Source organism: Rhizophagus irregularis, chromosome 25 (genome assembly GCF_026210795.1).
Source record: "Rhizophagus irregularis chromosome 25, complete sequence".
In the NCBI taxonomy this organism is placed as follows: domain Eukaryota; kingdom Fungi; phylum Glomeromycota; class Glomeromycetes; order Glomerales; family Glomeraceae; genus Rhizophagus; species Rhizophagus irregularis.
In genome coordinates, this window is record NC_089453.1 from 2903392 (window position 1) to 2928042 (window position 24651).

Genomic DNA, 24651 nt, shown 5'->3' on the forward strand with positions numbered 1-24651 from the left:
TTCGAGCTGCTAATTTCATTGATCTTTTGAAAAACCGAATTTTGAAGCCCTTGTATGAGTGTTTTACGTCCAGTATGGTTTGTAATTTTTTGGTTAGCCAGTGCAATCAATACCACTCATTTTGCATATTTTATATTTTCATTTCAATCGGGTTTGTATATTAATAATATAAATTAATTGATTAGTAATAAATAAATAGATAATTTAATGAAATAAATAATAGCGTTAAATTTACCATCTCGTTTGCATTCTTGGAGATAAAATGGTTCAGCTACTTAAGGACGATAAGACAAATATTTTTCATAAATTTCAATTATATCTGGATTATTTGGTAAAATAAGTAGCCTTCCCATGATTTCCGATTTCTACCGCTGATTCTATATATATGTAATATATCAAAACCTCCATTCTTCACGTTTTTTAAAATTCTCAGCCATTAAATAAAAATGTTCTCCCACGTAAACCTAATACAGTATATTGCGTTATAAAAAAAAAACTATTTTGAACTTCTTCGTTAGACAATCATTGGAACCATTTTTTTCTCCTTGATTTCCCTGAATAAACCTGCTAGAATTGCTTAAATATTTTGTTTTCAATTTATATGACTGAATTTTGATTTAAATAACGATAAATTGCTGAAACAGTTGCTTTAATTGAAGAAATTGCATTTTTCTGTTTCATGACTGCTAAATATCGTGCTTAATTCCAACACTTTTATTTCAAATATCTCCTCCAGTTTTCCCCATAATTATTTTTAGCACAAAATATTTCTACAGCACGTATCCAATTATTGATAGAATATTTTGTATTCTTTAATTTTTCCAGTTACACAAAAGAAGTTTACATTTTTTCAAATTGTCACTTGAAACTTTTTTTCAATAGTCAAAATTATTATGAATAATATTAATTCGTGATCCAGATGCATGTCTATCAGTAAAAATTCGTAAATAATAAGAATCTGCCGCCGTCGTCACAAAGACAAGTCATTTTTTAATTTTCATTGGAAGGGAAATTAATAATGCATTCGAAAGTTGTGGTTTTTCTGCTATAAAATACTGCGTAATATTTTCATTTTGTTGCACTGGATGCAGTGATACCTTACCCACAAAAATGCCAATTAAATAAATTTCATTAATGATCAAAATTTCGCCCCGTTTTTTGATAGTGTAATGCCGTAACTTACCTAGTAAATTTATTAATTGTGGGGCGCAGTATTATATTAATATTAGTATATAAATTTTTTATAGTTTAAAATTGTATTTTAATTGGTCCGCAATGACATTAAACTATGATGAACCAAAATTAGGAAAGGATTAACGTCCGAGATGACGTTAAACTAATGAATTAATATATCAGGTGATTAATTTGTAGATCATGACATTAAATTAAAGGATAAGTTAATTGGTTCTACAATTAAGGAGATAGTTGAGCAATGATAACATTGTTAATTTTGAGGTGTAAGATGAAACAGCACTTTTTAGCAATGTGTCCACCAAATATTTGGTTTTACACCGCTTTTTAGCAGTGTGTTTAGTAAATATTTAGATTTGAGGCAACGCTCAATATAAAGAGGTGTAGGATTAATCGTGTACAATTTAAATATAAATAGATGGTGATTTTGGACTTTAAAATCAGGTTACGAATTTTAGAGAATAATTTTTAAAATGTGTAGGTCTAGTAATACATTGCCTTAATTGAGCGTGGCTACGAAGTTTATGATTCCTAAACTATATATATATATCATATATTGATATTATATTTTAGCATATTTCTCTAATTTTATATTTGCATATTTTTTACATATAGAATATGATATTCCATTAATTAATTTTCACCATATAACAAAGATATTGCAAAATACGCTAGTTGAGCAATTTATTGATATGAGAGTGATTGATCAATGTATAGATTCTTAAAATCATGTGAAAATAGTTTTATGATCCTAATGATAATTATATAGATTCAAATGGTGAAAGTAATTAGTAATTGCACGAATCAATAAATAGTACAAATTTCAAACAAATTTCAAAAATCCATATTAAAATAATTGTACAATTTCCATTTAATAAATGTTAGAATTTAATAACTTTATAAAAAATCTACAATAATCATACATTTAAGTTTACGAAATAAAATTTAAATATCAGAATATTAATAATGTTATGAAAAGCCTACAATAATCATATGATTAAATTTTATAAAAAAATGCGAATTTATTCAATTATACAAATACTAAACAAAAACTAGATGATTATTACAAAAATAAAACAAAAACTGCACGATTTTTATACAATGACTTTTTACTAGGTTGTTATTATTAAAAAAAAATTGAAAAGTTTTATTTATACAATATCTGCCTTATTTATTATTATACGATCTATTGTTATTAGAAAAAAAACTTAGAAAAAATTTCTGAAATATTTTATTATATCTATAACGATCTATTAGCATTATTATAAAAAAAAAATTGGAAAATTTTATTTATACAATATTGTCTTACACATTATTAGAAAAAAAAAATTAAAAAAAAATTCTGAAAGATCCATAACGATCTATTGGTATTATTAGAAAATTTACACAATATCTGTCTTATATATTATAGCTATTATTAGAAAAAAAATTTTTTAAAAAAAAAATTCTGAAAGATTTTATTATATTTATAACGATCTATTGACATTATTAAAAAAAAAATTGGAAAATTTTATTTATAAAATTTTTGCCATATGTATTATACCAATTTATTGTTATTAGAAAAAAAAATTAAAAAAAATTTTGAAAGATTTTGTCAGGTTTATTGGCATTATTAAAAAAATTGGAAATTTTTAACCTATTAGAAAAACAAATTCAAAAAAAAAATTCCGAAAGATCCATAACGATCTATTGCTATTATTAAAAAAAATTGGAAAGTTTTATTTATACAATATCTGCCTTATTTATTATTATACGATCTATTGTTATTAGAAAAAAAAACTTAGAAAAAATTTCTGAAATATTTTATTATATCTATAACGATCTATTAGCATTATTATAAAAAAAAAATTGGAAAATTTTATTTATACAATATTGTCTTACGTATTATACCTATTATTAGAAAAAAAAATTCAAAAAAAAAATTCTGAAAGATCTATAGCGATCTATTGGCTTTATTAAAAAAATAAATCAGAAAATTTTATTTATATCTGCCTTATATTATACGATCTATTGTTATTAGAAAAAAAATTTAGGTAAAATTTTTGAAATATTTTATTATATCTATAACGATCTATTGGCATTATTATAAAAAAAAAAATTGGAAAATTTTATTTATACAATATTATCTTACGCATTAAACCCATTATTAGAAAAAAAAATTTTAAAAAAAAATTCTGAGAGATCTATAGCGATCTATTGGCATTAAAAAAATAAATCAGAAAATTTTATTAGAAAAAAAATTTAGAAAAAAATTCTGAAAGATTTTGTTACATTATCTATGGGCATTATTAGAAATTTTTATTGTCCGGAGGACAATATATGTCTACGCACTATGAAAAAAAAATCGATCACGTGAGTTTATCTGTCCGCCACGTGATCGTCACCCAATGAAATCGGCAAATTTTAGTTTTTCGTTCCGGACTTACAACGGTTCCCGTTTCCTAGTTTATACAGTATCTGTCTCACGTATTATACCTATTATTAGAAAAAAAAATTTAATCTGAAAGATTTTATTATATCTATAACGATCTATTGGCGTTATTAAAAAAAATGTTTCTCTATCTTTTTTATCAATAATAATATAAAAAAATGTTGTGAAACATTTTTATATTAAAATACTTTAACACTTAAAATTTTTATATATTATTATTGATAAAAAACGTTGCGAAACGTTTTTTTCTAAGTATAAACGTTTTTTTTAAAGTGTTTCAATATAAAAAAACGTTTCGCAACATTTTCTTATATTATTATTGATAAAAAACGTTGCGAAACGTTTTTTTTCTAAGTATAAACGTTTTTTTTAAGTGTTTTAATATAAAGAAATATATTTTTATATTATTATTAATAAAAAATGTTGCAAAACGTTTTTTTAAGTGTTTTAATATAAAAAAACATCCTGCAACATTTTCTTACATTATTATTAATAAAAAACGTTGCGAAACGTCTTTTTCTAAGTGCTTTAATATAAAAAAAATGTTTTGTAACATTTTTTATATTATTATTGATAAAAAACGTTGCGAAACGTTTTTTTCTAAGTGCTTTAATATAAAAAAAATGTTTTGTAACATTTTTTTTATATTATTATTGATAAAAAACGTTGCAAAACGTTTTTTTCTAAGTGTTTTAATATATAAAAAACATTTTGCAAATATTTTTTATATCATTATTGATGAAAAGCGTTGTACAAAATATTGCTTGAGTTATCCTATAAACTAATAATTAGAAACTAATAATTTATATCTTATTGGCTTCATTTTTGCTTAGATGAATCTAATGGTGATATAAGAATGATGATATCACAAAAATTGAATCCTCATTGGCTAAGACGAGCAATGTGATATATCACGTGACCAATAATATGTAACGACTCGTGTAGAAATTCAATGATCATCCAGGGTAATGTTTGCATCCAGGGTAAATTTTCAAAATCCTATAATGCGCCATACTGTTCAAAAATCCCGGGTGATCACCCTGGATGCATCCAGGGTCATCCTGGATTTTTGAACAGTACGGCGTTTAATAATCCAGGGTAAATCCTGGATACATCCCGGGTGGCTACCCGGGATTTTTGAACAGTATGGCGCATTATAGCATCCAGGGGGACCACCCGGGATGTATCCATGGTCATCCTGGATTTTTGAACAGTACGGCGTTTGATAATCCAGGGTAAATCCTGGATTGATCCCGGGTAGCTACCCTGGATGCATCCAGGGTGGCCACCCAGGATTTTTGAACAGTATGGCGCATTATAATATTCTGTGGTGGGTACTGGAACAAAAAAAATACTGGCTAGTTTCTAAATAAAGTTGACTTCGTTAAAAAAAAAAAAAAAAAAAAATCTTATTCACCAATTATTAATACCAAAAACCTACCAAAAAAATGCGTGTTCCCTGTTCATAATTTATTTATCTTAAAACGAGAGCATAAAACATCAACATGTATATGATCAAAGCTAAACACCCTTTTAATCACGTTACATCACCACCAGCGGCAGATTCATCAGATATAACAATTTCTGCGACTCATTTATCACCTAACATTATCAATTGCATCATAGGCAACGAAACATTCTATTGAGTTATTGGATACCCTCGCACGCGCATTTTCGTGTGAACAAAACATCACCTTTTACACTGACGGAGCTTCACGACCAGCATACTTACCATCTGACCAGACTCTGACTACTACTAACATGGGCTTCGGATGGGTCAAAGTAAGCAATAAATCTCCACTATACACTTTTCATGGCAATACCACCTTCACGTCATCATCCACCAAAGAAGAATGATTCGCTATGATACTCACGTCTTTATTAACATGCCCACCAAAATTCACCATCAATATTTATACAGACTCGCAGAATTGTATCAACACTTTTCATCTTGTTAACGACGCATTAACATCGGACAGAAAAATCCTAATGATCAACAATCACCACGCATAGCACATTATCAAATTCTTGATCAATAACATGACTTTGAATATCACACTACACAAAGTTAGAGCTCATTCTAACATTTATTATAATGATCTAGCAGATGTCAAAGCAAAAAAAGGTCTTGACATACTTCCAATGTATATTAACCTGAAATTCGTCCCGGATGCCACAATGTCTCCCTTTTGGGATTCCATTGGCACCATTGATAGAGATATCAGAAAATTCAGTATAATAGTTACAGATGCACATACTTTTGATTCTTTCATCAACAACTCCAAATTATGATACTTTTTCACACCACAATTTAAATGAAATCAATTGGTCCATCACGCAAGTTTGGCTCAAATATAATGAAACTACGGACGTATGCAGTTCAGAGAAATCCAACAAGATGAATTCAAACTGAAATGCCTGAAATAACATATTACCTTGCGGCGATAAATTAAAATCACATTATCCTTCACGGTATACTGATATTCAGAAGCCCATCAAATGCCCAATTTGCAAAATGGAAGACGACACAAATTCACACTTAGGTTTCCGTTCTTCCAGAACTTAATCACATCATCAAAGATTTTAAAGCCAGCCTACATACTAAAATCTCTTTGCATGCCGATCAACGCATAACAACATATTTGCTCAATCAAGATCTGAACAATTCTCCTCTTTTCCATCCTATACGGACAAATCACACCCAGTTTATCTATTACTTCACAACTTCATTCCGCAACTACTTGTGGATCTAATCAATCAATACACCAACCGATTTAACGTAACGAAAAAGCTAACAATAGAATTTATGTTGCAGCTACACACAGAAGCTATGAAACAATGGGACATAACGGAAGGTATCACTACTACGAAAAAGATACACCACAAGAAAAAATGTCACCAACGGATTAAAAACTGATCAAAACCTAATCTTACATTCACAAGCTCTCCTTTACCATTAAGGAATATTAACAAACATTACGATGAAAATCATCAATTCGACGACAGACTACGTATCAACTATTATCAATGCCAGAAGACGGACGACCACTTCATTCCATTTTGGATCATCCTCATCACATCGAATTATCTGCATGCGGATGGTTAGAATAATCTTTTATCAAATTGTTAGATAGACAACAATTTTATAGAGAATATTTACTATTTTTTTCTTATTTTTCTTTATTTTCATCTCATTATAATTTAGGTTTTTTTATCACTTCTTTTAATTTTTATTTTTATGATGTTAGCAGGATACTTGGATGCCTAGGGCTCATGGTTGAATATTAGGCAGGACAACTTCTTTATAGGGGGGTTGAAATTACTCATGTATGTTGTTTAGTCTTGTATTTGTAATACCTGCTACGGCAGTTGTTTGTTCTTTCCGTAGATAATAAAAATAAAAATAAAATAAAAATTTATTTTTATACTTAGTTCTATTTTCTTTTATAAAATATTTATCTTATAATATGGTTAATTTGGTCCACCATGACCCTAAACTGGAGGACAGATAAGTATGGTTATAGTGGATAGGATCTTTATTTAGTTAAAGACGCTAGAATTATTATAAATAGAGCACTATGAATTAGGATTTGGGCACAGTTTTATAATATTAATAAAGTTTATATTTTGCCACAGCAAATAATACCTCTGCGATGGTCTGGTTGGTAAAGAGATATACCTTTATGGTTATTTCTTGCAGGTAATGCTGCGAGGCCATCTGGAAGTAGTTCTGCTTTAGACGTCCCCCCTAATTTGGCTACATCACAAATGTTTAAAATAATAAATACAAAAATAATTTTGCACACACTTATTATATATTGTCATTTCCGGAGTACATGTTCCGTAAGGTCTATATCTTTTTTTTGCCAATAATACAATGGAGTACGTTATTCTTTCAAAGGAAAAAAAATTGTTATAAGTATATCCTTTTTACATAGTAGGATTTTTTATATTAAAAAATTAAATTTTTTTTACAATTACCGTATATCACGGGCCATAGTACTCCCCCATGTATAGTATAGTATCTAACCATGTAAATATACCCCGGGTATAAACAAGATTGGGATAATATGGCCCGTGAAATACTGATATAAAATTTTGACTTTTGTTTTCGTTCAACTAGACTACGACTACTGAAAATATTTTGGCATTAATAAACTATATTTCTCTTCTCTTTTCTTTCTACGTTCTTGCCTCATTTTCGTGAATAATATTCAACTCCTCTTTATTTAAAATGCCATTCTAAAAAAATGTTTGGCTCATCAGAAATCAAAAAAGTTTCTTCCTTTTTAAAGAAGAAATCAAAGAAATAAATTACCATGTAACGTTGCTTATTGTTTCTCCATCTATTGTAACACTGTTCCGGTGAAAGATCATGGCCATTAACGAGCATCCACTTAGAGGCACCATTCCAGAGTTCTACTTTTACACCACTATGAGGGTCACTCAATTTTTCGATTTTATTAATATTTTCTTTTAAATATAATAATAAACATTTGACCGCTTCGTCTTTCCAAGTGCATCGTTTTGTGTTTTTCCCTGAAGATAATTTTCGTGATTTACTTCCACTCCATGCACTCAATGACATTCGTTTTAGACGTTTGTACATAGATGTACTTTTACCCGAAAAAGATATTTGTCTTGGACTTTCACTCATTTGTCTTGGGCTTTCGCACACAAGTGTTGGACTTTCACTCGAAAAGGACATTTGCCTTGAGCTTTCGCACACAAGTGTTGAACTTTCACTCGAAAAGGTCATTTGTCTTGGGCTTTCGCACACAAGTGTTGAACTTTCACTTGAAAAGGTCATTTGTCTTGGGCTTTCGCACACAAGTGTTGAACTGTTCCAAGATAGCTTTCGTGCTACACCTTCGCCAGAAGATTCGGTTAATTCTAATGAAAAAAGGAAAATCATTATCATTACTCAATTTTAATAGAATAATTGTACGATTATCGACTCTCGTTATATCATATTGACAGCTTAATTGTCTACGAATTCAAATCTATTCTCTGTCGTTATTTTACCTTTAACTTATTTGGGTTGTATAAGGAAATGAAAGATCAATTTAAGGTTAATAATACCTTGATTGGGATTATCAACATTATAATCTAAATAACTCGTTTCTTTCGGAAGGACATCGACCGATAATCCTATTACAAAAAAAGAGATTAATATGATTTCAGGCAGCATAAATATTAATATCTTAATATGTGTAGGATAAACTTTTTGATAATGGCAATAAAAGTAAAAAAAAGGTAATAATGAAAACCTTTTTGATTGACCGCCGTCTGTGACATTGAAAGGATATCGTTCGAATCTAATATTTTATTTTAAGAGATTACAGCGTTAATAAAATCGACAATATTAACAATGTTCCTCTATTTAAACGGCAATATAAAAGCCGAAAAGATACGTGAGAAATGTAATCTAAATAAAGCTAGCCTTTTTTTATTGATAAGCATCACCGTAAGTATAATGTATTTTTGTGAAAAATGTTGATGAATAAAGTTTAATAACCTACATCGCGAATTTGTATTATTGTAATTCTGACGATTTTTAATCGTTAATAAAAAAATCATTACCATAGTAACCTTTGGAAGCATCATCTGATTGAGATTGTGGTAGTAGGTTTACTATTAATTATAATTGAAAAAAAAATAACGAGTTTATTTAGTAACCAATAGATAATCGGAAATTTAAGCAGTTTAAGCAATTATAATATCATAACTACTAAATTAATCTGTAATTGGCGATTTTAATCAATGATAATATTTTTGCTTTTTTGAAAACTGCAATAATATTAATTTTAAAAAAAAATTCATTGTTATAAATTACCTTGATAATCTTCTTGTCCAAGTTCTAGTAGTGGATCAGTGATTATTAGATTTAATTAAAAAAGCAATTTTTATTTAGTACCGATTGATAACAGAGGTTTAAGCGGTTTAAGCAATTTATAACATATTAAAAAATTATCAATTACAGAAATGAGTTCAAATTCAATAATATTAAGATTGAAGAAAAATAATTGTTATAATAACCCCGATAATCTTCTTGCCCAAGTTCTAGTAGTGGGTCGATGACTATTATAATTAAAAAAAACGCGATTCAGTAATTTACGGCATAAAGTATCAGTACAAAATGAAGTTTGCTTCCTTTATTGTAATTGGTAATTTCGCGCGGTGTAATTTTTGAAACGATATTGGGGTCGAGAAAAAATTTTTTTTATAATAACCTTGTTTGTGACGACAATCATTTAGAGTAGGATGATCCGGATGATCAAATTCAAGTTGAGAAAGTGAATGGATTACTATTATTATAAAAAAATAAAGATTTTATTTAGCATTTATTCAAATGTAGACGTGTGTTTGATTTAAGCAATTTAAAATAATTGATTATACTCGATGTAAAACAACCTTGATTATGATGAGAATAATCCAATAAAGATAAAGATTGAAATTGTAAGTGGGCGTTTAATTCTAAAAAATTAATGAGTGTTATTTAGCATTCGTAGTTTTATTATTATTTCTTAAATATTTTGAAAATGAAAATACTTTGATTAGAATAATTAGTATAATTCTCATTCGAAAGGAAAATTATTTCATCCATTGTCGTTATATAAAATTGAGTAAGAAGACTTTGTTGATCTTTTATTATTCGCTATACGAGAACAATTTTTGATTTTTCTGAATGAGTATTTATATCATTAATCAAAATGCAGATCCTCCAACTAAATAAACACATACTATGTACTGCACCATATTTGAAAAAGATCATTATTATATTATGATAAAATAAGTTAGATGTATTTGACTGGATTATCCAGTAGTATTTGTTTCTATTTGATTCGCAAATTTTTGGACAATGTGTTCGATCAAAAACTATGTCGTACACAAATTCGCATAGATGTTAAATTATTATATTCTAATAAAAATAAGTTTGCCTGGATTATCCAATAGAATTTTTGTTTTCTATTTATTTGGACAATGTAACAGTGTCGTACAAAAAAAAGATTTTTAAAAAAAATTCGCATAGATGTTAAAATAAAAATAAGTTTGCCTGGATTATCCAATAAAATTTTTCTATTTATTTGTAATTTGATGGACGATGTAATAGTGTCGTACAAAAAAAAGATTTTAAAAAAAAATTCGCATAGATGTTAAACAATCATTATAACATTTTAATCGAAATAAGTTTGCCTGAATTATCCAATAGAATTTGTTTTCTATTTTATTTGTAATTTGATGGACAATGTAAACAGTGTACAAAAAAGATTTTAAAAAAATTCGCATAGATGTTAAACTATTATATTCTAATAAAAATAAGTTTGCCTGGATTATCCAATAGAATTTGTTTTCTATTTATTTGTAATTTGATGGACAATGTAACAGTGTCGTACAAAAAAAAGATTTTAAAAAAAATTCGCATAGATGTTAAACAATCATTATTATATTCTAATAAAAATAAGTTTGCCTGGATTATCCAATAGAATTTGTTTTTATTTATTTGTAATTTGATGGATAATGTAAATAGTGTCGTACAAAAAAGATTTAAAAAAAAATTCTCAACTTTTCTACTACGCAGTTCCGAGATGAAAGAATATCATGTAATAAACCCGGTCAACTATAGTACCTATTTTATCAATTACAAATTCTGTCACTAAATGTTAAATGCAAAAATTTTTGTTTTAATCTAGGGACTCTTTCTTTGTGCGTCATACTGTTTAAACAGATTTCGTAATTATATTGTTTTAAAGACGGTCAGTTTCTAATTTTGTAATAATTTATTTTTGATTGAACACATTGTCCATCAAATTACAAATTTGCGAAGCAAATAGAAAACAAATTCTATTGGATAATCCAGTCAATTTATTTTACTTATTTTTATTAGAATATAATAATGATTGTTTAAATCTTTTTCAATACGTAATATGTTTATTTCTTGATCGGCTATATATAAACACTCGCTCAAAAAAATTAGTAAATATTTAAACAATCAAATTTGTTCTTGTATCATAGCAAATAATAAAGGTCAACAAAGTCTTCTTACTCAAAATTATTTACAATGGATGAAACAATTGTCCCTTTAAGTAAGAATTATATTAATGTTCTAATCAAGATTTCATTTTCAAAATATTTACGAAATATTAATAAAACTATGAATGCTAAATAACAATTATTAATTTGAACGCTCACTTACTGCATCGGATTATTCTCATCATAATCAAGGTTGTTTTACATCGAGTATAATCGATTAATTGAAATTGTTTAAATCAAAACACACGTCTACATTTGAGTAAATGCTAAATAAAGTCCTTTTTTTATAATAATAGCAATACACTCATTTTCTCAACTTGAATTTGATCATCCGGATCATCCTAATCTAAATGATTGTTGTCACAACCAAGGTTATTATAAAAAAATTTTTTTCTTGACCCCAATATCGTTTCAGAAATTAAGAAATATTATCGAAATAACCAATTACAATAAAGGAAGCCAATTTCATTTTGTATTGATACTTTGCCGTAAATTGCTGAATCGCGTTTTTTTTTAATTATAATAGTCATCGATAGTCTTTTAGAATTTATACAAGAAGGTTTGTTATTATATAACAATGAATTTCTGTTTTCAACATTAATATTATCAGAGGCAAAGCAATACTATCATTGTTTAACATTACCAATTACAATAAAGAAAGAAATTTCATTTTTGTATTGATAATTTTATGCCGTAAATTGCTGAATCGCGATTTAATAATCGCTATTTTAATTATAATAGATATCGATCCACTGCCCGGACAGGAAAATCTAGGTTATTATAAAATTGTTTTTTCCAATTTTAATATTATTACAGTTTTCAAAAAAGGCGAAACAATACTATCATTGTTTAAAATTACCAATTACAATAAAGAAAGAAATTTTCATTTTGTATTGATAATTTTATGCCGTAAATTGCTGAATCGCGATTTAATAATCGCTGTTTTAATTATAATAGATATCGATCCACTACGACAAGAAAGTAGCCAAGGTTATTATAAAATTATTTTTTTCCAATCTTAATATTATTACAGTTTTCAAAAAAGCGAAACAATACTATCATTGTTTAAAACTACCAATTACAAATTCAATTTGCCTTAACTTTGTAATTGATAATTCGTTATTTTATTCAGATGATGTTTCCGTTCTAAATAATATTGTTATTTTATTCAGATGATGTTTCCGAAAATTATTATGGTAATGATTTTTACTATCGAGTAAAAATTACAGAATTACAATAATACGAATTCGCGCTGTCAACTTAATCATGCAAATTGCGATATACTCGCTCATATTTCCGGTATTATCCCTTTATTCGTTGATATTTTTTACAAAAAATACGTTATACTTACGGCGATGCTCATCGTGGTCATAAAAAAGGATAGCCATATCCGTTTTCCGAGAGTTTTGTCGTATCTTTTAACGGTTATCGCATTATTTTCTAACTAATAAGATTGACAAGTATTAATGTCGTTGCTTTAATAGAATTCTTCTCTATCCCTTCAATGTCACAAACGATCGACTATCGAGTTTATTATTATTATTATATTAATTTTTATTGCCATCTTCAAATTAAATATGGTTACTATACAATCCCTATAAAAAAAATTCCGATAAATGATCATTTTTCTAGTTTTTATTCCGAAGAAACTTAGACACGTGATCATTTTTCTGAAAATTTTTTTATAGGGAATTGTTTGTATCGTTCTTTTATTGCCGCATTCAATCCAAAAAGTTAAAGGGTGAGAGAAATAATACCAGAGAATAGAGATTCGGATTCGTAGTTAATTAAGCTTGTCATCATACTCGTACAATTGAGCCACTAATTGAGTAATAACGACAATGATTTTTTTTTTTCATTAGGATCATCTAGTAGTTGGAGCAGTTACGTCTATGATTCGAGTAGTAGTGATAGTCCAAATCAAATGTGTGAGAGCCCGATACAAATATCTTTTTCGAGTCCTGGAAGAACAAAACGATGCGAATGGAAAGAGGAAATGGATACATGTTTATTATTATATTTAGAACTAAACAAAGATACAATTAAAAAACTACATAATCCTCATAGTGGCGTCAAATCAGAACTCTGGAATGGTGCATCTAAGTGGATGCTCGCCGGTGGCCATGATCTTTCACCGGAACAGTGTTCCATTAAATGGAAAAATATTAAGCAAAATTACACGGTAAGTTATTTCTTTTTTTTAAAAAAAAAGAGTTAAAAAAAAAGAGAAGTCTCTCATTAGCTAATCGTTTTATTTAGTGCGGTAAATTAAATGAGACGAAAAATCCAGTTCAATATAACTTAGTAAAAAAAATTATTGAACGAAAAATGTAATATTCCAATTTGTCAATATTTCAGTAATTATTATGTAGTTAAACGGAAAAGTTTAAGATTTTTAACTTTCTGTTTCATTATTGTATATATAATTAAAAAAAAAAATTAAAGGGACATATTTATATCAAATTTTTTCTTCTTGAAAGAACAAAGAACAACGTATTCAATTGTATTATTGCCAAAAATAATAGACCCTACGGAACATGTACTTCGGAAATGGCAATAAAATAATCAACACATGCTTTACCGCTTTGCTACAGTTGAGCAATAAACATTGTGATATAGCCAAATTAGGCAACTTTTTCTTTATAAATAAAGGAAATAATGAAATAAAATCAAATTTATCGATATTATGCCAACTTTGCATTAGCAACATTTATCAATTATTATTTACCTAAACATCGAATTCTATTTTTTCTTTTCTTCACCATTACACGAAATAACCTAATAATATTTCTTAATTGTACATGTTTGAAATCCGCGCCTTAGTTATCATCCTTATAAGAAATTTATTCCGTGTTTTTTTTCAAGCTGCTTATATTTTTAGTTATTTTTCCGTGAATGTGTCATATTCACGAGTTTTTACAGAAATTACGGATAAAATTTTTTACAGGGCTTCAACTGATAATTAACTGTAATGTGTTGTTCACTTATTTATCACCGAAATCTATTTACAGTATTTTATTATTTTTATTACATGTGCCTTTATCATCAATCTCGTCATTTGTTTTAAAAAAAAAATTAATAAAAGGAAATAAAAAAAATGGTAAATTACATAAATAAGATGTAGAAAACAGTATTGAGATTCTTACGTAACATATTGCAAATGTGGAAAAGTCTGTAATTCTGGTCGCATACGCTACAACAGCCAGGATTTTAGAAGAAAAATTATAAATGGAAAACACGTTGACAACATAGTAGCATGTTGTTGAATTCTCGAGTGCTGACAAAATACATACATAAATGTCAGTGAAGTTATTACAGAGGTCATCATGTTGCAATTGACCATGAAATACAAGAATACACGTCCCGGAATACACAAACCATCCGTTTCATTGTTAAAATTTGTCAAAAATCCGTTATATCGAGAAATCCGATATATTGAGGTTAAATTAATCATTCCGATATATCAAGACTTCCGTTGTATCAAAGTTCCGGTATATCGAATTTCACTGCTACGCCCGTAGTAAACTACGTTGCCACCGCAATCTTAACAAAAATGATATTTTATTAATAATATAAAAATAAATAAATAATGCTTGGTTTAATAATAATATAATACTAAAAATTATAAAAATAGAATTCTCGAATCTTTTACTAAGTCAGATTATCTAGCCCTTTATAATGAAATGATTTTCATCAAAATAAATTCTAAAATATTTTGTTTTCCCTTTTTGAAGTCTTCCCAATTTTGAGTTTCCCGCTTTTTGATTTTAGTAAACCTTTTTCTTTGTACGGTTCCCCTTTCATAAATGTAATTTTCCACTTTCAATAAATATTAACTTCGCAAAATCCCCAAAATTTGATCGTCAATCCCATTTCTTGTTATAGAAATAATCCCGAATATATTTCCCGAACCTAATCTATAAATAAGTTCAAACGCAAGAATAGCTACGGATGTTACATTTGTAATATTCCACAATTAATACTTTAAAATTTTATACACCTAAACTAAATATAATACTGTGCCCCACAACTAATAAATTTACTAAGTAATTCCTGGCACTACACTGTATATAAAGGGAATCTTTCCGAAGGTAACATGTGACTTTAATCATGTGACTTCACGTTACCACTTAGTTACACACATTTAAAAAAAATGCACTTTAAATAAAAGGAAAGCCAAATAAGATTGACCAATTGCAATTCAAATTTGGGCGATGGAATGTACAATGTGACCAAAAAGCTAATGATTATAAGAATTTTAATTTTCTTATGATAGTCTAAATCTGACCGGATTGAATCGATGCGGTCAGAGGTCAAGTCATACTGAATTGGTGTCCACCTCTGATTAGGGATGGCAACGGTCAGTCACGGTCAGTTATTGGTCGGTCATAACCGGTTATGGGTCTTTGACCGACCGACCATTTTTGCTGACCATTTTTCTGACCGTTTAACTGACAGAAAAAACGTTAAAAAGTTTTTTTTTTTGATTAAATCCGCTAACAAAAGCATTATACAACTTTTTTTATTGATTCAGCTCATAAAAAAAGTGTTAAATGAATAGGGTTGGTTAAATGGTCGGTTAACGATCGGTTAAACGGTCGGTTAAACGGTCGGTCAAACGGTCGGTCAAAACTGGTCGGTCAGAGCCTTTGACCGACCGATATCGGTTAACCGGTCATGACCGGTTATGACCGTAACCATTGCCATCCCTACCTTTGATCGATTTTATAATAGTCACGTCTACGTATATAAGTGATCAAATTGCTCAAATTCTAACTACAATCTGATTGGTTATACATTTTTTTGGTCAATCCGAAATGAACAGGGATTTCTTAAATAAAATACTATAAACTATTAAAGAAAATTTTTTTATTTATATTTTCCATTGGTCTTGATAACATTCAAAAAATTTCTATGTGAGTTTTATAATCAGATACTGGTAGTTAATTTTTCAAAAGTTAAAATCACTATGATCTATGAGATGCCAAATGTAGCTTGCCTTAATGTCCAAGTTTATTTTGTTTTTTAAGTAAACTCTAAACTACATGCGTTTTTATATATTCTACTATATACTGAAATGGTGACGATTTGAATAAAACTCATATTTTTGATATCTACTTTTTTGCATTATTCAATATTGTAGTCACCAATGCTTTATAAATGTAATTCAATTTTCTGTAATATTTTCTGCTTTGGAAGTAAATAATTATGACTAAGTTTCAAAAGATAATGAAATGCCCATCATTATTTGATATTCGATTTATACAATATTGTACAAAATGCATTTTCATCATGAGAATAATTTTCCGGTTGCCTTGGTTTTCTCGTAACACATTGTATTCTTTTTTTTTAAAAAAAAGAAAGATATATATATGTAGTATTTCTACAAAACAAAAAATAGATTTTTTTTATGTTGGTGTAAAAAAAATTTAAAAATTGAGTAATTTTATGTTTCTTATACTGTATATCCCCTTATTTTGTTACTCGGTTTCATAAGCTTTATTAAATTCTCTCAATACATCCTCTGCGATCTGTTTCATTTGATTTCAGATAAAAAAACACTTCAAACCAACTTCAGAGACTCTATTTCTCATTTTAGTTATGAGAACATTTTGTTTCTTTATTTAATTTCATAATTTATATTGTATAATGAATGCGAAATAAAAACAAGAAAGAACATTATTAATGAGCGTGAAAATGATCGTCTTCAATTTTAAAGTTGCATTCACAAATATATTTAAATAGTGATTAACACCTTACAATTCATCTAGTGTGATTATGACTTTAACGGTTAACTATCGTCTATCAGATTTAATCTTGTATTAATGATATTAATATAATTATAGGTTACAAAATTTGTATATAGCTTGGAAAGTAAAAGTAATGCAGTTCAAGGGCACATGTTTTATTTATCATATCTCCTTCATAACTGATGTCAACGATAGACTTAATACTAATCCTATATTTTCAATCCTATTTCCCTTTTGATATACCCATTTATTTCTATCTGAACTCATAGTATACATCTTTTATAATTTGGCAAAAACAAACTGCGCAATAGGATTTTTATAGAATTTATTCAGCCACTCATGAAGGACTTGGACTCTATATATGGTATGAACCTCACGATCCAAATCTTTCGAAACCTGAGAATTATCGCACAAAATCACTCGGAAAAAGAAAAAAACTACACGCCTCATCTACAGTCATCGTACTCGTAGCAAACAAATTTATACTCTTTCTGTTATCCGCCCTTACAAAAACTAATCTCCGCCCTTGGATATTAACGATGGACTTCTAGTAACTTTCTGCATTCAGTTCTTGGCAATCTCATAGAGACATTATCAATTTCTCTATGATCAATATGCTAGAGTTATTTCCATTTTATCAATTTTATGGTTATTTTTATTTTATTTTTTCTTTTATTAATTTATTTAATTTATTGCACATAAGAAACTGAAACGGTATCAACTACAATGAAAATAATATTCTACAGTAATAAATATTATAAAACTGACAGTCTGACATCAAGAAGCCCGTAGATTAACCATCTTCTGTGAGAGAGGAAAAGGAAAAGCATGACTAAACTATACGCAGGCAAATTGCTTTATTTGTATCTTCTATTTCATAAATAGCACCAAGATTATATTGAGCATACATATCCCCTAAATCTGCTGCTTGTTGATATAATTTAAAAAGATTCTTGTTTATTAACACTAGTTCCAATTCCGTAAATATTGCTCGTAGTACTTTTACGGTATAAAAGTTCGGATTTGTGATTTTATATAAAAACCGCTTTTATACCTCTTAAATAATCCAGAATTTGACTTTGATCGGCCGGTTAAATACGTTAAATACGTATTTTGTTTCAAAAAGCAAATAACACCGTTCATTATTCTTTCAACGAAATACGCATAGGAAAAAAGGTCCAAAATTTAATATTTTTCCCAAATAAAATATTTAATAAATAAACAAATAATTGGTTGATCAAAGTCATCAAACCTTTTTAGTTGTCAAAATAAATATAGTATTCACTTTATTAGCACTATTATTTTGTTAAAAATATATTTTACTATATTGTACATCTCTTCCACACGTAACTTATCTCTGTCATTTATATATAGCTTATTATTATCTTTTCTCTTGAAACCTTAGTACTAATTCTGATTGAACTGAAAAATATCTAAATGAGTTCCTACTACAATTAAATTGCCAATAACCTGAACGAATGTGGCGTAGTACCGCGGCCCGTCTCAATAATTATTTTCCTGTTCTCTTTTTTTTATTGATACCGAATGATTTTATGATTATCATATTAAATGCAATAAAATGTTTTATGATACATTAAAGAAATAAAGAAAACAATATGCAATCTAAAGACGAATATTTCTTTTATCGACAAGAATTCAATGACCGGTATTGTGTCAAATTGGTTCCTCTCTTTTTAGTTAACAAATTGTTGAGTAAAAATTTTCTCTGAATTAAAACATGGAACAAGAGCATTGGCATTTACTGTTGGCCAAATTTTAAGTCAATACATATTTAACTAAGCAAATGAATTATTATGAAAAGATTTAGTATAATTTTTTTAGTATAAGATTTTTAAGTTTTATGATGCAGTATAATTAATTATAGGTAGGGTTGTTAATAGTCTGGTCTGGTTCATCTTGCAGTCCAGGACAGACCGATTGATTCTATAAGACACAGTGGTCCCATGTACAGTACCTATAAAAAAAGTTTTTATTATTTTTTTTTGCATTTTTTTTTTAGATTTGGACATTCGTCTACCTCTTTTTTAGTTTAGTTGGCGCCTTAAAGGTTAGCACAACTAACTGTACGAGTAGTGCTTACAGTCCCATAGTATCTATAATTTGATCGTTCGACACATGACACGCCATCACGTGACTTAGATCGCCCGACGAAAATTTCCGGTGATGAATATTACAAAATCACGTGGGGGTGGAAAAAGTGTCGGTGATACTGGGGAAGATGGCTGACTCCCCCCTCCCTATGTCATCATTCAATTTAGGCATAATTTATAAAACTCCTTTGATTTATTTATAAGGATGTTTTTATCTACATTTATTTATTTATCAAGAAGCACTAACACATATTAATCAGTAAAATTAATTTCACGACTACTAATACTTTCACTATTCGTCCGTTTAGTTCAATATATATTAAGTTAAATTATTCGCTATATATATTTTTTTGGTCAACAGTAATTGCCAAATACTCTTATCTTGTTCCATGTTTTGTTGAAGTTCAACTCCGAAAAAATTTTGCTCAAACAATTATTAACTATAAGAGGTGAAATAATTTCACACGATATTTGATCATCATATTTTTGTTGAAAAATATTCGTTTTCTTTAGATTTCATGTTATTTTCTTTAACTTATGTGAGATATTTCGTTACATTCAATAAGGTAATGATAAAAATCGGTTGATGGGATAGAAGAATACAGAAGGATGAATATGTTGAGGGTGAAAGAATCGGTTGGTGAAAGAGGATTGTGTTAAGACGAGTTGCGGTGTTGCAACACATCTGTTTCCGTTTGACGATTCCCCTCCGAGCGAATTAGTCGTAGTTCTCATTTAGATATTTTTTTCAGTTTGATTGGAATGAATATAAAATTATTAGGGCTTCTAAGGTGATAAATAATTATATAAAGAAATAAATGAAATGAAAAACAAGTTAACACGTGAAAGAATAAGCGTGCAATATAGTAAAATATATTTTGTCTTTCAAAATAGTGTTAATAAGTTAATAATGTTTAATAAAGTTAACTTTTGGCGATGCCGCTCTTGTTGGTGCTGCTCTTGTTATTGCAATCTCTTGTTGGTGCTGCTTTTATTTGTTGTTGCACTTTGTTGCTGCCGCTCTTGTTGTAGCTGCTCTTGTAGCTGCTTTTGTTAATGATGCTCTTGCTGTAGCTGCTCTTGTTGGTGCCGCTCTTGTTGGTGTTCTTTTTGAACTTCTTGCTGGTGTTCTTTCCGCTCTTGTTGGTGTTCTTTTTGATCTTCTTATTGGTGTTCTTTCTGGTGTTCTTGTTGGTGCTGCTCTTGTTAATGTTCTTTTTGGTCTTCTTGTTGGTGTTCTTTCTGGAGTTCCTGTTGGTGCTGTTCTTGTTGGTGTTCTTTTTGATCTTCTTATTGGTGTTCTTTCTGGTGTTCTTGTTGGTGCTGCTCTTGTTGGTGTTCTTTTTGATCTTCTTATTGGTGTTCTTTCTGGTGTTCCTGTTGGTGCTGCTCTTGTTAATGTTCTTTTTGGTCTTCTTGTTGGTGTTCTTTCTGGAGTTCTTGTTGGTGCTGTTCTTGTTGGTGTTCTTTTTGATCTTCTTATTGGTGTTCTTTCTGGTGTTCTTGTTGGTGCTGCTCTTGTTAATGTTCTTTTTGGTCTTCTTGTTGGTGTTCTTTCTGGAGTTCTTGTTGGTGCCGTTTTCGTTAGTGTTCTTTTTGGCGTTCTTTCTGGTTTTCTTTCTGGTATTCTTGTTGATTTCCTAATTTTTCCTGAATGTTCAATGAGTTTCCGGGGTCCTGTTCCAATCTCTACTTTTAGGGATGATGCCACTCTTATTGGTGTTGCTCTTGTTTTAGCTGCTCTTGTTGGTGTTTTTTCTGGTGTTCTTGTTGGTGCTGCTCTTGTTGGTGTTCTTTTTGGTGCTGTTCTTGTTGGTGTTCTTTTTGGTGCTGCTCTCGTTGGTGCCGCTCTTGTTGGTGTACTTTTTGGTCTTCTTGTTGGTGTTCTTTCTGGTGCTGTTCTTGTTGGTGTTCTTTTTGGTGCTGCTCTCGTTGGTGCCACTCTTGTTGGTGTACTTTTTGGTCTTCTTGTTGGTGTTCTTTCTGGTGCTGTTCTTGTTGGTGTCCTTTTTGGTGCTGCTCTCGTTGGTGCCGCTCTTGTTGGTGTACTTTTTGGTCTTCTTGTTGGTGCTGCTCTTGTTAGTGTTCTTTTTGGTGCTGCTCCCGTTGGTGCCGCTCTTGTTGGTGTTCTTTTTGGTGCTGCTCTCGTTGGTGCCGCTCTCGTTGGTGCCGCTCTTGTTGGTGTTCTTTTTGGTCTTCTTGTTGGTGTTCTTTCTGGTATTTTTGTTGATTTCCGAATTTTGCCTGGGAGTTCAATGATTATAAGTTTCCGTGGTCCAGTTCCAACCTCTACTTTTAGAGATGATGCCGCTCTTGTTGGTGCTGCTCTTGTTGGCGTTCTTTCTGGTGTTCTTGTTGTTGCTGCTCTTGTTGGTGCCATTCTTGTTGATGTTGTTGATACCGCCCTTTTTAACTTGTTGGTACTATTGGTACCTCTCTATTTAACTTGTTGATGGCTGTTCTTGTTGTAGCTGCTCTTGTAGCTGCTCTTGTTAGTGCTGCTGCTTCCTCCTTGTTATTAGTACTGCTGCTCTTGTTAGTCCGTATTTCGTTGACAAAATATTGAACGATGTTTTTTTCTTTTTGAAAAAAAAAATACGTATTTAATGTTCAGTTTTAGATTAATTAAATTGTGAAAATTTTTTGATCAAATGATGAACCTTATAAATTCCAATAGCGTTGCACAGTTGCGTGTTACAATCAACTGAATCAATTCTTTTCAAGCATTCTAGAAGTTTCTTATATATTACCATATTGGGAATTATTGTCTGGAGGGACTGTATGACTATATGTCCTATTGATCGATCACGTGAATTTCTGGTCATTCAATGAAATCGCAAAATTTTGGTTTTATCTTTTTCCGCTCCGGACTAACAACGGTTTCCGTTTCCTAGTTTTTTTTTTACTCAGTTAACCAATTACACAAGCTGAGAGAAATCGTAGCTTATAGCTTTATTAAATTCTCATAATCAGGAAATAAATTACATAATAATTACAAAATAAAACATATCATCACATCCAACATTAATTATTAGAATAATCCAACGCTTCATCTTGTTCAATATCATCATAATTTTGATAATCATCCATAAATTCATAATTACGAATATTATCATGAACATTATAATGTAACAATAAATTAAATATATCAGGAAAGACTTTTTGATGTACGTCATTAGCCCAAAGGAAATCTAAACATAAAATATTAAAGAAAAAAATTTAATATGAATTATTATTATATAAACGAAGACAACAACAAAGAAATTCCTACCCAAATGTTCATACTCTAAAACTTCTCTCATTAGAACAGGAGTGGGTATTTGTTTCAATAACATATTCATATCAGCCAGACTATCTCTACCACCATAAAATATGGCAACAGGAGTAGTAATTTGTAATGTGGGAAATCTTTGACAAGAATATCCTAACGAAGTTGAAGTATAAGAATAAGGTGGTAAATCATCATACATCTGAAAGTTTCTTGATCTAATAATCTGAAACCAGTGCTATTTTAAAGGCAAGAAAATAATAAATCATTAGTTTTCCTTTCGCCTTTTTTTTTATTAAAAGAAAAAATCTGTAAAATTGAAATACTTACGACCAAACTTTTTGTACTTAAACAACTATATAAATGATAATAACCGATAGCTTTTTGAGCTTCACTTATATTTTTACAATCCCAACCAAATAAAATTCTTAAGGATAAATCAATAATTTTAGTAAAAATTGGTGGAGATAATACTTTTTGCCAAAATAATGCCATCGTTAACACAGCTTTACGTCCAAAAAATAAATATATTACATTTGGTGATAATTTCATTAATGCATCAATTACCGGATTCCTCAAACCTAAAAAATATAAACGAGAATTTAATTATTTCCTTATTAAAAAACTATTAAAACGTCTTAAAAAAAACTTGAATATTATTTATACCTTTTGGACTTGTTGCTGGAGCTAGCGCGATAAATAAATTTATTTTTTTGTTTAATTTTGAATTAATTGATAAAGCAGCAAAGCATTGAGCTGTTCCTTGTGAAAATCCAATATATGTTAATGATGGTGCACCTGTTATTTCTAATATATACTATTTTCAAGATAATTAATTACAATTAGAATTAGTATAGAGTCGATTTACTGAAGTTGATCAAAACATTAGTCTGATTATACATACATCAATTGTATCAGGTAAATCATATAAAGCCATTTCATCCATTGAATATTCCCAAAATTTTCTTTCGCTTGGATCAAATTTAGTATGTTTCATAGAATACTTATTACCTCTTGTATTACCAAACCAAACATCGTACCTAATCAAAAAAAAAATATTATTATTAAAATACGTTCTAATTTTCGTTGATATAAGAAAATTTTCTCATTATTTACCCAGCATCAGCCAATAAACAAGCCAACCTATTTTCATATTCAACATTACAAACCCAAAGTTCACTACAAGTCATTAATCCATGATAAAGTAATACAACGGGCTTAACAAAATTCTTTTTTTGATGTGAAGAAGAAGAAGTTGATTCAGAAAATTCTTGTAAAAAAGATGATAATGGTGATGATGATTTATTCTTTATTTCATTTGGATTTTTTCGAATTGCTGATAAAGAAATTCCATTATTCTTAAATACTGTTTCTATATTAGGTTCTTCATCTTGTTGAATTGGATTTAATGTAAAATTCATAGATTTAGATCCTACTGATCTACCATTAGGTATTCTTTGAAGTCCTAATATATAATCATCCTTTGTTTTTACTATATGTTCTTCAACTTTATAATCCCAATAACTAACTAATTCTCGGAAATTTGCCGCGTGTTGAAATAATTTTACTGGTAAAGTTCTTTCATCCTTATATAACATTGAAAATAATCTAAATGAAAACAAAAGTAAAAAAAAAAAGTTAAATTTAATATGCATTTTTACGTTTTTTTAACATATCATAATTTCATACCTCTGACTTTCTTCCCTAAGATAATTCACTCCTGCTTTAGGTAATAAATAAGTTATACCGCGAAGTAATTTTTCAATAAATAAAAACACGATAGCAATGAATAAAGCTTGATAATCTCTATAATTTAATCTTCCAATAATTGGAACTTCCATAATGATTTATTTACAAAAAAAAAAT

At 28.9% G+C, this 24651-nt stretch overlaps 4 protein-coding genes across 4 annotated transcripts; 2 read left to right on the top strand and 2 right to left on the bottom strand.

The window, feature by feature from the left end:
• Positions 1-7804: 7804 nt before the first annotated feature.
• Positions 7805-8920, bottom strand: OCT59_017056 (uncharacterized protein; the record flags this gene model as incomplete). The annotated part of the gene is made up of 4 exons (XM_066146109.1): positions 7805-7864; positions 7941-8515; positions 8705-8773; positions 8893-8920. The coding sequence occupies 4 exons, from the start codon at positions 8918-8920 to the stop codon at positions 7805-7807; spliced, it is 732 nt and encodes a 243-aa protein (XP_066003834.1).
• A 4660-nt stretch (positions 8921-13580) lies between these two features.
• Positions 13581-13990, top strand: OCT59_017057 (uncharacterized protein; the record flags this gene model as incomplete). Its single annotated transcript, XM_066146110.1, has 2 exons — positions 13581-13838; positions 13916-13990. The coding sequence occupies 2 exons, from the start codon at positions 13581-13583 to the stop codon at positions 13988-13990; spliced, it is 333 nt and encodes a 110-aa protein (XP_066003835.1).
• A 6136-nt stretch (positions 13991-20126) lies between these two features.
• Positions 20127-21970, top strand: OCT59_017058 (uncharacterized protein; the record flags this gene model as incomplete). The annotated part of the gene is made up of 2 exons (XM_066146111.1): positions 20127-20153; positions 20441-21970. 2 exons carry the CDS (start codon positions 20127-20129, stop codon positions 21968-21970), a joined length of 1557 nt encoding a protein of 518 aa, XP_066003836.1.
• A 476-nt stretch (positions 21971-22446) lies between these two features.
• On the bottom strand, positions 22447-24626 carry OCT59_017059 (uncharacterized protein; the record flags this gene model as incomplete). Its single annotated transcript, XM_025325673.2, has 7 exons — positions 22447-22708; positions 22789-23023; positions 23116-23366; positions 23452-23602; positions 23690-23825; positions 23902-24393; positions 24475-24626. The coding sequence occupies 7 exons, from the start codon at positions 24624-24626 to the stop codon at positions 22542-22544; spliced, it is 1584 nt and encodes a 527-aa protein (XP_025180063.1). The 3' UTR covers positions 22447-22541.
• Between the last annotated feature and the right edge of the window lie 25 nt (positions 24627-24651).